Genomic DNA, 17,543 nt, shown 5'->3' with positions numbered 1-17,543 from the left:
GGATTCTGTGAAACAGACTTTGAAAGTAAAGGCAAAACCCACAATTTCTTTTGCACCAACCTGATAGTTCTAAAATGTCTATTATAATGGAAATATATATGTATATATATTTTATTTCTGATACTTACTGCCTCACAACATAAGTGCAAACTGACCTTCAAACTGGGCTTTAAGACAGCTGAATATTTTGGCCCCAAGATACACCTTACAAAATTCTTTATTTGAAAAAAATACCAAAAGTACAAAGGTAGAAAAATTATGTATAATCCCACTAATGTTAAAATACATATGTAAATTAAAGCTTCTCACCTCTACCTTCTAATCTCTGTTAATAGCATGGTGGGTAGGCTTGCCAACTCCATTCTAGCAACCACCTTATGAACAGTGGTCTGGCAAGGGCTGTGCTGACAGCGTGACTAGCATCACCCAGGGTTGTTCTGAACACACTTATGCAACTCTTCATAGCAATTCTATGATTACTTTTCCAAAATGGTTTGATGGTTTAATATGTCCATTTTGAAAAACTTTATCATCCTGTAAAAAATGTAAAGATATAAACACAGTAAACACTGGTATTACTGCTTAGAACTTAATCAATTTGGTAATGGCTATTACTTTGTCAAGTTGGTAGATGGCAGGCACAATGATAAGAGAAGAGAAGGGGGAAAAAAGAGAAGAGATGAGAAAAGACTGTGTAAGGTCATACCCCAACTTATTTTGAAAGAAAATATGAAAGCAACATCGGGGAGAGGCCTACATCTGAGAAGTGTATGAGATGCTTAACATTTTTTTAAAATTTATATTCATTATGCATTACTCATTGGATATTCTGACTAAGAATTATTTGCCAAGGCCACGTTTACAGTGAAACAATGTTTTCTCACAGAATATAGAATATTTTATGGGCAGCACTGAATTCAGTCTTTCTGGGTAGTTAGATGATATATATTTCCTAGCAGGAGAGAGTTATTAAATGAGAATGATGAATCAGTTGTGCTTCAGAAGTCCCATTGTAAAAATTACCAGTTTAAGTCTGAGCCTTGGGGATTAATGGGTAAGTAATTTAATGAAACCTGTAGTACCTAAGGGAAATAATCTCTCTATTCATACATTAAGTTAACCTGATTTTTCTTACCTTCAGCAACTAAGGTGACCTGAAGGCTTGAGGAAAAACTCAAGTTTTTATGGAGTATTCAAACTTAGCCCTTCCTATTTCTGGAAAACCCTTTCTCTCCTCCCACTCTGTACTTTGCTCATGGTGTTCCTTCTACTTCCGTTATTACTGCAAATCCTGAAACTGCTCCCCCTCCTGGACAACCTGTATTCACTCTCAAAATTCAGGATCATAGATTAGTACCTCGTGAAGAATCTTAACTCCACCATCACCTCTACTACTAACCAGAATTAGTAGCTCACTCTCTTGGGTTGCTGAACCTTTAATAATAACCTCTTGTTGACAAATTATTCTTCCTCACAGTATTTTCTTCTTCTTAAGGATGCACACAGTGTCCAGAGTCTCTGCATTTTGAATCTGTAGCAAAACATTGTACCTGGCAGATGAGAAGAGTCTAGAAATGTTTGTGAATTTAATGTAATATAGGAAAATATGGAAACCTAGTGAGAGACTGTTTGCTTTAGAAACATACATAGACAACCTCCATCCACTTATCTTTTCTTTCCTAATCTTAGGTTCAAGTGACCTTGATCCTTCGATGATATTGGACACTGGAGAGATCATTGATACAGGATCTGATTATGAAGATCAGGTAATTAAAATCTAAAAATAGTTCTATATTTAAATGTTTTTCAGTTGAACCTTTGTAAATGTTTTATGAAAATTTGAATTATAAAAACTCATTTTGTGAAATATATACAGACAACTAATAACATATTACATGATAAATTACAGTAGTCTACAGCTTTCATTCACTAAGTTTGGCTCTTTGGCACTCCCTTGTCCAAAGATCCAAAACACAGTGAATTAAAGAAAGATTTATCATCAAAAGTTAACATGGGATAGAAATGAGGTTCTCTTGACGAAGAATTTGCCCGTGTCTCTATCCCTTCCCACTAATAAACTAATACTATTTACTGAGCATCAGCTACAGGTTCAGGGCTCTGCTATTTTATTGCTAACTGTATTAGTCCATTTTCAAGCTGGTGATAAAGACATACCCGAGACTAGGCAATTTACAAAAGAAAGAGGTTTAATGGAGAACTCAGAGTTCCACATGACTGGGGAGACCTCACAATCATGGCAGAAGACAAGGAGGAGCAAGTCACGTCTTACATGGATGGCAGCAGGCAAAGGGAGAACTTGTGCAGGGAAACTCCTGATTTTAAAACCATCGGATCTTGTGAGACCCATTCACTATCACAACAGCACAGAAAAGACTCGCCCCCACGATTCAGTCATCTCCCACTGGCTCCCTCCCACAACATGTGGGAATTATGGGAGCTACAAGATGAGATTTGGGTGGGGACACAGAGCCAAACCATATCACTAACCTGTGGAAGGGAATGATGACCGAGGAAAGCATAGCCAAGAAGTTAAATACATTTTCTCTTTGAATAAAACTGAAGACATTTATCTGGGTCATTTTCCTCTCAGCAGAAGAACTCTCTCTGCTGCTATATTTTAATGAACCAAAATAGTTGGCAAATGAGCCAACCCCCTAATTAGGCTTTATTTTTAAAAAAGAAAAATGTCCAAAACTTTCTTCCGCCTCTCGTCAGTGCTCCTCAGCAATGGCTAAAAGCCAAGTGAACATGTTCTTGGGGGAGGCTTTGTTCCCATCTTTAACTAATATTCATCACAAATAAAGCAAACAGATCTGACCAGTGTCCACGTGTAATGGCTGGCTGTGTATTTCATATACATATTCAGAAGCTATTTTCTTGAGTATAAAGTTCTTTCCCTATAGCACAAAGCAAGGAGATGATGTTGGCAAGTGCTATAATAGCTACACATGTTTATAGTAATTTTTAACATCTATTAAGCACTTACTACATGCAAAACGTTGTGCCGAGTTTCTTATATTAACTCACCAATTCTTCACAACATCTCTAGGAAGTAGGAATTATTATCTCTATATCACAGACAAAAAAAAAAAAGGACTAGAAGAGTAATTTACCCAAGGTTACATAAATAGTTTCACAGTAGGGATGTGAACTTAGGTCACATTCTCTAGCATACCCAAGACTGGGCAATTTACAAAAGAAAGAGGTTGTACTGCCTCTGCCACAATGTACTGCCTCCCATCCTAGCCTCCAAAGACAGGTCATTCAATGATATGTATTGGGAGCCTTTTCAGTTGCTGACCCATAAGACTCCAGCAGAGGCTAATGCAAAACAACCACTTACAATCTAAAATTACAGACTGCACAAAGAAATGATTCACAACAAGGAAGCCAGCTAGTTAAAGAAATGGAAGACTCCACACCCCCAAGAACTAGAAAGAACAGAAAAATCTAAAAGAAATCACAATATAAGGATATTCAAAATATTGAAAGGGAAGATTGGAAGCCATGAAACAAATACATGAACAAATGGAAAAGAAGAAAGAAAAAGGGAAGAAACAGGCATTGTAGGCACACACAAAAATATTGTCATTGAAATAGAAATTCAATTAACAGTTGAATAGTAGACTAGATGCAGCTAAAAAGGGACTTAATGATAGAGTAGAGGAAATTGCCATAGAATAAAACACAGAGCTAAATAGTTGTCAAATATGAGAAAGAACTTAGGAGACATTGAGGATAGAATGATTGGTTCAACATATTCTAAAAGGAATTCCAGAACGAGAGAATGGAGGTGATGGAGCCGAGGTTATTTTTTAACAGATAATAGTTGAGAATTTTACAGAGATGAATAAGACAAGTCCCAGTCCCAAGATGGAAGGAACGTATCCAGTCCTGAGCAGGATTTTTTTTTAATCTTCATCTATTCTTTTTTCATTTAGTCATTCAACAAGTATTAATTGGACACCAACTGTGTGCCAGTTTCTGTTTAGGCACTTAGAATATAATTACATAAAACAAGCAAGGGCTCTTGTGGCAAGGAGCTTACATCAGAGTGCAGAAGACAGAAAGTAAACAATAAACATAGTAAATTAGTCAGTTCTCTAGATTGTCAGAGGTGATAAACTTTATGAGAAAAGAAAGTAGAACAGGGTAAGGGGGTTAGGAATGCTGGGGGAGGAACAAATTATCACATTAATCAGGATGGTCCATATTAAATGGTATGCCCTCATTAAAGAGGTGAGATTTGAGCAATGACTTAAAATATAACATAAACCAGCAGAAGATGGAAGAGAAAACTAAAATATTAAAAGTGAAAATATAGTGTTACAGCTCTTTTAGAATTTGTCTAGCAGGCTGTCTAGTTTTCGCTGGAAAGCCCAGAAAAAAAAATTCTTTTAAAAAATTAAAAAGTGAAAATGCAGTTACTATAAAGGAATGACAATTTTGTTTGCAGCAGATTAAATGAAACAAGAACTTGCATTCATTTAGCACCTACTCTAAACCAGGAATGTGTTTTATGGTTTACATGCATTATTGCTGATCCTTACAATAACTCAAGAAGTAAGCTCTGTTAATCCCTAATTTACACCCGAGGAAATTGACGCTCACAAAAGTTAACTGACTTCCCAAGACCATAAAGCTAGCAAGTTGTAGAGTCAGGAATCAAACTTTGATTTGCCTGGCACCAAAATCTATTCTCCACTTTCCCCACTCCAGTAAAGCCATTAACAAGCTCACTAGTAATCTTTTGCCAATTCCAGTTAACCCTTTTTAGTTATCTTTCTTGACCTTTGCTGCATTTGACACTGTAAACTAGGGATCACCACACTTTTTCTGTAAAGGACCAGGTAGTATAAATATTTTAGGCTTTGTGGGCCCATATGTTATCTGTTGCAACTACTCAAACTCTGCCATCATTGAGCAAAACAGCCGTAACAATATGTAAACAATGAATGTGGCTTTGTTGCAGTAAAACATTATATGTGGATAGTGAAATTCAAATTCCATATAATTTTCGTGTCATTTATTTCCACCATTTAAAAATGTAAAATTCATTCTTGCTGAAAGGCCATATAAAAATAGGCAGCAGAGTAGATTTGACCTGCAGGCCATAGTTTGCTGACTCCTGTCGTGAACCATTCCCCCATTCCTGACATTCTTTCCATTAGCTTTCAACATTTCTAGAGCTTTTAATACTTGTCTGTGTGCTTCATATTTATTACCTCATTTTATCCTCAGACAACTATATTATTATTATCCCAATTTTACTGATGAGGAATCTGAGGCACAGAGAAATTAAGTTTACCCAAGGTCACACGGTTGGTAAGAGGTAAAGCCAGGATTCAAAAGGTGGAACTAGGATTCAAATCCAGCTTTGTGACTCCAGAGCCAGGTGCAGGACAGATAGGCTAGATTGTGCTGGTGTAATTAATAAAACTCAAAATCTGAAAGCTTTCCTTCCAGAGTTCCTTTTACATGTGACCTCCAAAGGGATTACGGATGGGAAGGAGAAGAACTTGAGGAAGATGCACCTGCATTTAATTGCACATTACCTCATCTCACATTCAGTAGCAACCTTAGTCACTGGCTCTACCTAGATGCAAGGAGGCTGAGAAATGGAGCTTATTTATGTGCCCAGGAAGGGAGAGATGGGCTTGGTGAGCACCAAGCCAGTCTCAGCCACAAAGCTTCTGCTCCTAACCACAGGCTACAGCACCTGCCTCCATGTGATCCCTCCCTCTTACTTCTCGCTTCACTCATTCTTGGTTTCCTTGCTGAACTCCTCTCCATCAGTCTATTATTTAACTGTGAACACTCCCCAGCATACTGACCATGGACCCTTCTCTCCTAACTGCACATGTTCTCCTATGAGAGGCTCATAGGCTCACAGCCATGGTTTTGACTTCACTTAGAGCTTCCTGGTGAGCTCCTGTTGCATATGTCTGACTACTAAGTAACACCAATTGGATTTCCCATGTGCATCTTGAATTCAACATGTCCAAAACCACGCTCACCATCTTCCCCCAAGAAATCTGTTCTTCCTTCTGTTCTTCCTATTTCTGTGAATGATACCACCGTTCTCCAGCTGCCCAAGCCAGACACAAGGGCGTCTTCCTAGCCTCCTTCCTTTCTCTCTCTTCCTACATCAGTTTGATCAAGAGCTACTCAGTTCTCCTGTGCAGGAATTGCTTCTCCCACTCCACTGCCCATGCTTTGGTTCACACCCTCAGCCTTCCTCCCTGGGACCATAGGGCCAGCCTCTTAACCAGTCTCCTTCCCTCAGTCTGCTCACCCATCAAATTATCTTCCTGAAAGCACACACAATCATGGCATTCCATGGCTTAAAACTTTTCTTGGCTCTTCATCGATTTCAGAATTAAACTGGAAGCTCTTAGAAGATTCATAGAAACTTTCAAATCTGAATATGACCCCTACATTTTTCTCCAAACTCATCCATTGCCAGTTATCAAAACACACTGACTGCTCCAGCCACACAAAGCCATTCTCAGTTCCCTCAAATGGGTCATGTTTGCACAATCTCTTTCCTCTATATGGAAGTTTCCTCAACCCTATTGCTTCTGTCCCATGTGACCTCTACTCATGCACCATCAGGACCAAGCTTCCCCTCTAGGAAACCCTTCTCTTATCACAGGTTTGGTTCACCTTCTCAGAGGGCCCGTGATACTCTGTGTTGTAATATTATCTTGCATTTCAGGTACTATGTTCTGCTCTCTGTGTCCTCAGTGCCTGCCACGGAGCCTGGCATATGGCATATGCTCAATAAATGCCCATTTGTTTAAAGCCAAGAACATGAATTCCAGTTCTTCTACTTAATGTGTGATGTTTTTATGCCTTACTGAGCCCCTTTTGAGCCTCAATTTTCCCTTCAAGAAAATGGTGGTGACAACCCCACTTAGAAGTACTGTTGGCCGGGTACGGTGGCTCACGCCTGTAATCCCAGCACTTTGGGAGGCCAAGGTGGGTGGATCACGAGGTCAGGAGATTGAGACCATCCTGGCTAACACAGTGAAACCCTGTCTTTACTAAAAATACAAAAACAAAAAATTAGCCAGGCATGGTGGTGGGCGCCTGTAGTCCCAGCTACTCGGGGGGCTGAGGCAGGAGAATGGCGTGAACCCAGGAGGCGGAGCTTGCAGTGGGCCAAGATAGCGCCACTGCACTCCAGCCTGGGCAACAGAGCAAGACTCCGTCTCAAAAAAAAAAAAAAAAAAAAAAAAGAAGAAGTACTGTTGTCAGAGGTAGGGAGTGCAGGGTACCTTGTACAGAACAAATGCTGCATAAATGTGAGTTCCCTACCCTCCCTCTTTCAAATATGACTGAACTTTTCAAGATAGCCTTCTATAGCTGACAGAGGCCACCACTTCTTCAGCTAAGTGAATGCCAGTTGTCTGAGCACTTCTGATTCCTGGACTGGCATGTGAGGCACTTAGAAGTTGCTGCTCTATCCTAACAACCAGTAAAAAGCTGAACAACTGAAAAATAAACAATCACTCTTAGATCTGTCAGAGAAGTGAGTTTACAGGACAAACCATTACCCCAAAGATTGGAGAGACAATCAGAGAATCACAACTTACCCAAACAGAAACCCACAAGCAGAAACATCTGTGGAAGCCTGTACCAGGGCTGGAAACACTGAACAGTGACAATAGCTGGAGGTTCAGTGTGGACAATATGAGAGTTAAAAATCCCAGAGAGATCCAGTCATGGGACCCCACACTTCTGTAAGTTTTACCTCCAGGAGCTTTGCCAGGTCCTCACAGTGAATATCTGGAAAAATTCCCCTCAGTCTTCTGGCAGTGAGAGGAGAAAAAAAAAAACATTTTGAAATATGCTAAAGCATTCTGCTCTTCTTAACAAGGGCTGCCCTCAGAAGAAACTATTTTACCAGGGCGTAACATTCCTAGAGCAAGAGAAAACCCAACTCTAGCTGCCTCTAGCCATCCTGTCCCACCCAAAGGGAGAAAAGTATCGAGAAACACTGGCAAAGTTCACAGTCCAGGGCCACAGGCTCACCGAAAGACTGAGACCTAATTATAGGACTGTAGAACAATTCCCCGGCCCCATACTTTATCACAGCATTACTAAAGGTTATTTACTGTGGTTCCTTTTATTCAGTATATCGGGTCCATCTGTCAAGGAAAAATTGCAAGGTATGTCAAAAGGCAAAAAACATGATTTGAATAGACTGACTAAGCATCAGAACCAGTCATATATAGCAGGAATGTGGGATTATCAGACCAGGTACATTTTATTTTATTTTTTAGAGACAGACTTTTGCTGTGTTGCCCAGGTTGAAGTGCAGTGGCATGATCATAGCTCACCGCAGCCTTGAGCTCCTCAGCTCAAGCAATCCTCTTGCCTCAGCCTCTTGAGTAGCTAGGACTACAGATGTACACCACCATGCCTGGCCAATTTTATTTTTTGTGTAGATGAGTCTTGCTGTGTTGCCCAGGCTGGGAATTTTTTAAACTATGATTAATATGCCAAGGACTTTAATGATAATAAGTAGACAACATGCAAGAACAAATGGATAATGTAAGCAGAGAAAGAAATTCTAACACAGAAGCAAAAAGAAATTCTAGAGATCAAAAACACTGTAATAGAGGTGAAGAATGCCTTTGATGGGTACGTTTAATAGACTGCACGTGGCTGGGGAGAGAATCTCTCAGCTTGAGAATATGACAATAGAAACTTTCAGGGCTGAAAAACAAAGGGAAAGACTGAAAAAACAGAACTGAATATCTGAGAAACATAGGACAGCTACAAAAGATGTAACATATGCATAATGGGAATACCAGAAGGAAAAGAAAGAGAGTAATGAACAGAAGCAATATTTGAAGCAACATTAACTGAGAATTTCCCCTAGATTAATGAACAACACCAAACCACAGATCCAGGAATCTCAGAAAATATCAAGCAGGATAAACGCCCCAAAACAAAAGGCCTTTATATTCAAACTTCAGAAAATCAAAAATAGAGAAACAAATCTTGAAAGAAGCCAGATTTTAAAAATGCCTTACCTGTAGTAGAGCGAAGATCAAAATCATTTTTACTTTCTTTTCAGAAACTTTGCATGCAGGAAGAAAATAGAATAAAATATTTAAAGTGTTGAAAGAGGGGAATAAAGCACCAACCTAGAATTCTGTACTCAACAAAATTATCCTTCAAAAATGAAGGAGAAATAGAGACTTTCTGAGATCAACAAAAATTGGGGAAATTTGTTGCCAGCAGACCTGCCTGGCAAGAAATGTTAAAATAACTTCTTTAAAGACAAAAAAAAAAAATGACATAGGGCCAGGCGTGGTGGCTCACGCCTGTAATCCCAGCACTTTGGGAGGCCAAGGCAGGTGGATTGCTTGAGGTCAGGAGTTTGAGACCAGCTTGGCCAACATGGTGAAACCCCATCTCTACTAAAAATACAAGAAATTAGCCAGGTATGGTGGCACACGCCTGTAGTCCCAGCTACTCAGGAGGCTGAGGCAGGAGAATTGCTTGAACCTAGGAAGCGGAGGTTGCAGTGAGCCAAGATCATGCCACTGCACTCCAGCCCGGGTGTTAGAGCAAGACTCTGTCTCAAAAAAAAAAAAAAAAAAGAAAAGAAAAAAAAAGAAAAATGACATAGTTCAGAAACTCAAATCTATATAAAGAAAGGAAGAGCATGAGAGAATGAAGAAGTGAAGGTAAAATAAAGAAATTTGTGTTATTCTTAATTGATCTAACAGATGAGTATGTTCAAAATAATAGCAACAATATATTTAATTATATATACTTATGATTCTGTATACATGTTTATGTATAAGTGAAATAAATGAGAGCAATGATACAAAGAACAGAAAGGAGGAATTAGGAATGTTTTGTTATTATGAGGTACTTGCACTACCCATGAAGCAGTAGAGTATATTTGAAAGTGGACTTGAAATAGTTGCAAATGTTTATTGCAAATTCCAGGACAACCAATTAAAAAAGTGAGAAAAGAAGCATATGTGGTATGCTCATAAAGGAGAGAAAAAGACTCATAATGCTCAGTTAAAACTACAAAAGGCAGAAAAAGTATGCAAGACAAAAATAGGAACAAAGAACAAAAGCAACAAATAGGAAACAGTAACAAATATGGTATATATTAATCCAAGTATATCAATAATCACTTTAAATTTCAGTGGTCTAAACACACCTATCAAATGACAGAGATTGTCAGAGTGGATCAAAAATCAAGACCCCGCTATATGTTGTCTACAAGAAACCCACTTTTAAGTATAAAGACACATATAGATTAAAAGTAAATAGAGAAAGCTATACCACACTAACACTAATCAAAAGAAAGCAGGAGTTGCTATATTAATTTCAGACAGAGCAGAATTTAGAGGAAGGAAAGTTATCAGAGATTTTTTAAAGCATTATATAATGATAAAGAGGTTAATTCTCCAAGAGGACGTAATAATTCTTAATGTGTATGTGCCTAACAACTAAGCATCAAAACACATAAGGCAAAAACTAGTAGAATAGCAAGGAGAAATAAGTGAATTCACTATTATAGCTGGAGACTTCAACACTCCTCTATCAGAAATGGACAGATCCAACCAGAAGAAAATCAGTAAGGTTGTAGTTGAACTCAATAATACCACCAAACACCACCAGTCAACTGGATATAACTGACATCTATAGATTGCTTTATCCAACAACAACAGAATACACATTCTTCTCAAGCTCACATGGAATATTCACCAAGACTACATTCTGGGTCATAAAACATACCTTAACAAGTTTAAAAGAATATAAATCATACAGTGTCTGCTCTCAGAACACAGTCAAATTAAACTAGTATTCAATAACAGAAAGATAAAAAATCCTCACATACCTGGTGATTAAACAGCACATTTCTAAATAACACTTGGGTCAAATAAAAAACCTCAAGAGAAACGTTAAAATATTTTGAACTAAATGAAAATGAAAATTTAACAAAATTTGTGAGATGCACCAAAAGCGGTGATAATGGGGAAATTTATACAATTGAATGCATATATTTGTATATACATTGAATTCATATATTAGAACAAAAGAAAAATTAAAACTAATAAAAGCCTCCACTGTAGAAAATAGAAAAAGAAGACCAAATTAAGTCCAAAGTAAACAAAGAAAAAAAACTAATAAAAATTAAAGTAGAAATCAATGAAATTATAAATAGGAAACCAAAATGGAAAACTAACAAAACCAAAAGCTGGATCTTTGAAAAGATCCATAAAATCAATGAGCCTCTAGCCAGGCTAACCAAGGAAAAAATAGAGAAACACAAATTATTATCAGAAATCGAAGATGGGAAATCACTACAGATCTCATGGACATTAAAGGGATAATAAAGAAATATTATTAACAATGCTATGCCCACGAATTTGATATGGAATGGACCAATTCTTTGAAAGACACAGCCAAAACTCACACAAGAAGAAACAAACTATCTGAATAGGTATATATTATTAAATAAGTTGAATCAATAACTAATAATCTCCCAAAACAGAAAGCTCTAGGTTCACTGGTGAATTTTACCAAACATTTAAGGAAGAAATCATACCAATTCTCTATCAGAAGATAGAAGCAGAGGGAATATTTTCTAACTCATTCTATGAACCATTCTCTATATACCAACACTAGACAAAGACATTACAAAAAAAGAAAACTACAGACCAATATCTTTTTAAGTGCAGGTGTGAAAATCCTCAACAACGTAGGTAAAAAGCCTACAGCTAACATCATACTTAATGATGAGAAACTTGAAGCTTTCCTGCTTTTCTGCTAAGAAAAGAAATAAGGCAAGGATGTCTCCTTTCACCATTGCTTTTCAGCATTATACGTGGAAGCCCAAGCTAATGCAATAAGACAAGAAAATAAAAAGCATATAGATTAAGAAGGAATAAATAAAAGTGTCCTTGTTCACAGATGAACACATAAAATGGGAACTCACTTATTACCACAAGAACAGAACCAAGCCATTCATGAAGGATCTGCCTCCATGACCCAAACACCTCTCATAGGCCACATCTCCAACAGGGGAAGTCACATTTCAACATGAGATGGGATGGGATAGAACATCCAAACCATATCAATGACAATGGCTTTTTAGATATAACACCAAAGGTGTTTTCTTTTGTGGATTCACAAAAGAAAAAGTGCATAATCTGGACTCCATTAAAATGTAAAATTTCTGCTAATTGTCTGAGCAGAGTGTGTAGAGTTGCTGAGCCCACACACTAAATCTGAAAATGACACCAGATTGACAAAGGTCACACCAAGGAAAATGTGTGCTGTTCCTCTTCTCTGTGTACTTTTTTGTTCATTGAAAATACCTGCTCAACACAGAGAAAACTACCACTTAGGTTCTCAAAACCTGAAGCCACACTTCTGCAGCTTCAGCTATCCAGAAGAACAATTGCCCCATCAATAATAGTGCAGACTTTTTCCCATAGGACGAAAAACCAAAACCAAAAGCACTGATGAAGGTGATAGCCCAGGCCTTCCACTCCAACATTAGGCTTAATTGTACCTTTGTCCATTCAACCAGCTTCAAAGGAGGAGAGGTGCAGGTTGTCTTCAGGTTTATGCTCTATCCAAGTTCTTTTTTTTTTTAATTTTTTTTTTATTATACTTTAAGTTTTAGGGTACATGTGCACAACGTGCAGGTTAGTTACATATGTATACATGTGCCATGTTGGTGTGCTGCACCCATTAACTCGTCATTTAGCATTAGGTATATCTCCAAATGCTATCCCTTCCCCCTCCCCTCACCCCACAACAGTCCCCAGAGTGTGATGTTCCCTTTCCTGTGTCCATGTGTTCTCATTGTTCAATTCCCACCTATGAGTGAGAACATGCGGTGTTTGGTTTTTTGTCCTTGCAATAGTTTGCTGAGAATGATGGTTTCCAGCTTCATCCATGTCCCTACAAAGGACATGAACTCATCATTTTTTATGGCTGCATAGTATTCCATGGTGTATATGTGCCTTTTCTTAATCCAGTCTATCATTGTTGGACATTTGGGTTGGTTCCAAGTCTTTGCTATTGTGAATAGTGCCGCAATAAAGTGTCTTTATAGCTGCATGATTTATAATCCTTTGGGCATATACCCAGTAATGGGATGGCTGGGTCAGATGGTATTTCTAGTTCTAGATCCCTGAGGAATCGCCACACTGACTTCAACAATGGTTGAACTAGTTTACAATCCCACTAACAGTGTAAAAGTGTTCCTATTTCTCCACATCCTCTCAAGCATCTGTTGTTTCCTGACTTTTTAATGATCGCCATTCTAACTGCTGTGAGATGTATCTCGTGGTTTTCATTTGCATTTCTCTGATGGCCAGTGATGATGAGCACTTTTTCATGTGTCTTTTGGCTGCATAAATGTCTTCTTTTGAGAAGTGTCTGTTCATATCCTTTGCCCACTTTTTGATGGGGTTGTTTTTTTCTTGTAAATTCAATGTGCCAGACTCTATATGAGGTGCTGGGGATACAGTGGTGGGCAAAAGATGGCACAGTTGCTGCTATCATAGATCTTATAGTAGAAATAGACAAGAATAGAATAGTCAGAGAAATAAGTTAAAACTGTCAAGTACTTGGGAGAATAAGTGCATGGTGCTGTGTGTAGATGTGGTCGGTGAGGTGAGGAAAGTCTTCTCCAGGACGGTCTAGATCTCCTGACCTCGTGATCCACCCGCCTCGGCCTCCGAAAGTGCTGGGATTACAGGCATGAGCCACTGCGCCTGGCTGGCAAGAGATTCTTGAATTGAGATATGTAAGGTTTGTCACAGGTAACCAAGTATGTATGAGAACAGGAAAGAAATGGGGAGAAGAGAAAGGGATGTTCAAAAAGAGGAAATAGCAGGATGAAGCAGGAAGAAGCATAGCATCCAAAAGAAGACCAGGATAGCTGGAGTGCAGATGAGCCTGGAAAGTAGGGCTTTGTAGAGCAGGTTAGGGGTTTTGACTTTATCCTAAGAGCAACGGGGAACCTTGAAGAGTTGGGGCTTTTGAGGAGGGAGAAGAGTGTGTTGACATAATTATATTTGTGTTTATTTTTTAAAACATTGTTCTGGCTGCAATGTGGAGAACACATTGGAGAAAAGCAATCTATGGAGTTCAAAAAAAAAAAAAAAAAAAAAAACAAGGCATCTATGGAGTCCAGAGTGGGAGGCTGCAGTGGTCCAAACAAGAGTTGATGGTGACACTGAAGTAAAAAAGGGGACAGAGAGAAAGAGGTGTCTTTGAGAAGAACTTGTGACAAAAATCAACAGGACTTCATGTTGGAATGGATATGGGAGCCAACAGGGAGTGAGCTGTTGAAGATGACTTCTGGGCTTTCAACTTGTACAGCTGGGTAGACAGTGGTGGCATTCACTGAGAAAAGATGAGTTCTGTAAAGATAGGGCATGAGTGTAATTTTAGACATGCTGAGTTCAAAGTGCCTTAACATATCCAAGTAGAAAATTTCAGTGAGCAATTAAATATATAGGTCTGGTGTTCAGAGGAAAGATCTGAGCTGGAAATACAAATTTATGAGCCTTTTTAATATAGATAAGACTTGAATTTGTGAGTGGAGATGAGATAGAGAAAGAAAACAAAATTGAGAGGAGAAGAGGCTCTATAGCTGAACACCGAGGAAATTTAAAGTCTTAGTAGAGAAAGATGAAAGAGCAGAAAGACGTAGAAGAAGCCATTAGAGAGATACGAGGAAAATCAGTAGAATGTGGTGTTCCAAAAGCCAGAGAAAACAGTATTTCAGGAGGCAGGGAGTGCCAAATGTGGCTGAGAAGATAAGGAAGAGAGAGACTGGAAAATAATCATTGAATATAGAAACACAGAGGAAATTGAGAACTTCACAAAGAGCTATAAAGTGAAGACACTTAAACATGTTTTAACTCACAGGAAAGGTCTACTTGTTTGTGAAAAGGAGAATATACAAGTATAAGAGAGAGGAAAGTCTATCTGAATGTGGTAGGTCTGGGTTCTCCAGCCCCGGTGGAGAGACTGGCATGAGACCAAAAGAGTCTAATGTGGGTTAAGACAGAAGGAACATTGATAGGATAGGAGGATGGGTTCGTATATTTAACAAATATACAAACATACATGGGAAGTCGATGAGTTCCTGTAAGATGACTTCCAGAGGCAAAGCCATCTGTTGAGATTTCAGGGTTTCAAGAGAGTAGAAGCCTGAACTGTTGTGAAATCTAGCAGGCAATGTGCTAAGGAAACACAACAGGATTACCAAGCATTTCATTTGATATTAGTGAATTGAGAGCCCATTTGACATTAGTGACTAGAAATTTATTTTGACGAATCAATCATTTTCATTTTTTTTCATTCCTTTAGCAAATGTTTGTTGGGTGGCCTTAGGTGCCAGACACTCTTGTAGGCGCTATACCGAGTGTTGTGGAATTCTAGCGGGACACAGAGAAGGTCAGTAATTTGGTTCACACAGTGATGGAATTTTACCAAATATGTGGTTCAGAAAGGCAGAGAGCAAAGCATTAGCAGAGTGTAAGTGGTAATGAGCTGAGGATTCTAAGCAGTTTAGGAAGGAAGTGGGTAGAGAACAGTTAGGAGCCAATGCCCAAAAGCACTAGAAGCATATTTGACTTCTTTAAAAATATAACCCTATGTCACTCTTTTAAATCAAGAATGCCATCTCTTGATTTAAAAGAATATTTGATCCTAGCAATTGTGTCATTCTAAATAAACAGAGAGAGAAATTCTCTAACAGAAAATGATATTTATTCAGAAATGGGCATTGCAATAGGAATATGGGTGCCATTGTAAACTATGTGTGTATTCAGGGAGGTAAAGGAAGACAAAGGTCTTGTAAGAAAAAAATGAGGAGGATTACATAATAGTTTTGAGATAATTATCCTTGACTACAAGGATAAGTAACAAAGGTGGTGTCAGTCCAAGTTTGGACAGGCAATTGCTGGGCAGATGTCCTCAAATAAGTGTTTTCTGTGTAAGGTTGTGATGGCCTTTGTGTGAAGTTGTAGTTTTTGCAGAACCTTTTGTGGTAGTTTTGTTATCAAGAACTTGTTCATGAGAATCCTCCCTTTATGGCCTTCCCCAGCACTGTTTTTCAGCTGTTTTTGGTTTTGTTTTTTTCTTGTTAACACAAGTGACTCTATTTTGATTCTGATAACTTTCACATTTCCCCCCTTTTGATCGAGATCTTTTTCTGAAAGTGTCACCATTGAATCATCCTGTAATTAGATTTTGATTGTCCCTTGGTGCCAGGATGTGTCCCAGATTGTTGGTCTGGTCCCATATCAGAAGTGATTGGTGAGTAGGAATCTGTGTCAAAAGTGTTCTAGCCACATTTGAGCAACAAGGGAGGCTTGGAGGAAATGGCTCTCAGGTTAAGTCTACCTGGAATTTATTGCTATGTTCAGTTTTGTCTATTCCATAGTATTTTGGCCACAATCTCAAAGCACTGGACCAGCATTATTCTGTTAGGAGTTGTACTTCTGCAGAAATTTAACAAGCAACAGGTACAAGTTTTAAAAACAAAAATATAAAATAAAATTAATAGTAATATGATAAATCCAAGTTTGTATAATGGTTTTGAGCCATGAATCCAGTCTTAAAGACAAACAATTGAATCAAGCAAATGACCATTGAGAATTAGATGACATCTGTTGTTACTGTGTGACCCATTTAAAAAATTCTGTGGATATGGGCCTCAACTTCCCCAGAGGAATTTACCCAAGTATAACATGTAGTATTAGTGGAAGCATAGACTTTTTTTTATTTAAACAATAGATACCTAAGAGGTCATGTTCTTTTAAGTTATGAGCAGAAGCTGCTGATTGTGAAATCTGAATTACATCATTATCTTGCCAAAGAAAAAGGTAAGCATAAGAAAGGAAAAATTAAGAGGGGCAAGAGTCTCATTTTGATGGAGTGTCTCGGGAAACGCTGCCTATAGCATGAAGCCATCAACTTCTCTTGGCTTGCAGTTTGAATTCTCTGCCATGGCATCAGGTGGATTGGTGAACTTTCTGTGTGGCACAAGACTTGTCCTTCTTTTTTCGGGTATGAGACTTGTCTCTTGAAATTTATATCAAGTTGTCTAGCTTCAGCTTCTAAGGCAGCAGGCACAGAGCAGTTTTTGCTCTTAGTTGGAGAGTTGCGGCCAAATATTGAAGAAAATTAGGAGGATTCAGGTTCTAATCAGATCTACAGGTAGAAGAGAAGAACTTGAAAACAATGCACAGGGCCACAGCCTAATAATAGGTGTATTATAGTTTTTTTCTTTAGAAACATAACGTTTTCTCTCTATAGTCATCCTTATTTTTACCAAAGATAATCACAGTAAGACTAATTTGTTTGTAAAATAAGTTTAGTTTTATCAAATTTTGCCAGCAAGAATAGTGATTTGACCATGCAGTAATCTCAAACTTAAAAACTTCTTGAGGGTAGGAAGCCAAACCAAAGCTGACTTCAGACTTTATCTGTAGTACCTATAAACAATT

General features: G+C 38.3%; 1 protein-coding gene and 1 non-coding gene across 8 annotated transcripts in view; both read left to right on the top strand.

The window, feature by feature from the left end:
• The window catches only part of AK5 (adenylate kinase 5), a 280,641-nt gene that overhangs the window by 137,847 nt on the left and 125,251 nt on the right, over window positions 1–17,543 (top strand). For all 7 annotated transcript variants that reach the window (XM_002810687.5, XM_009248808.4, XM_063711701.1 and 4 more), the window contains exon 8: window positions 1,690–1,766. In XM_002810687.5, coding sequence (XP_002810733.2) covers window positions 1,690–1,766 — 77 coding nt within the window. The remainder of the gene's footprint in view (window positions 1–1,689; window positions 1,767–17,543) is intronic.
• LOC112131230 (U7 small nuclear RNA) lies at window positions 4,343–4,404 on the top strand. Its single transcript, XR_002913352.1, has one exon. It is a non-coding gene; the product is annotated as a U7 small nuclear RNA (small nuclear RNA).

This window comes from Pongo abelii, chromosome 1 (assembly GCF_028885655.2).
Source record: "Pongo abelii isolate AG06213 chromosome 1, NHGRI_mPonAbe1-v2.0_pri, whole genome shotgun sequence".
NCBI classification, from domain to species: Eukaryota; Metazoa; Chordata; class Mammalia; order Primates; family Hominidae; genus Pongo; species Pongo abelii.
This window is presented reverse-complemented; position numbering and strand designations above follow the sequence as displayed.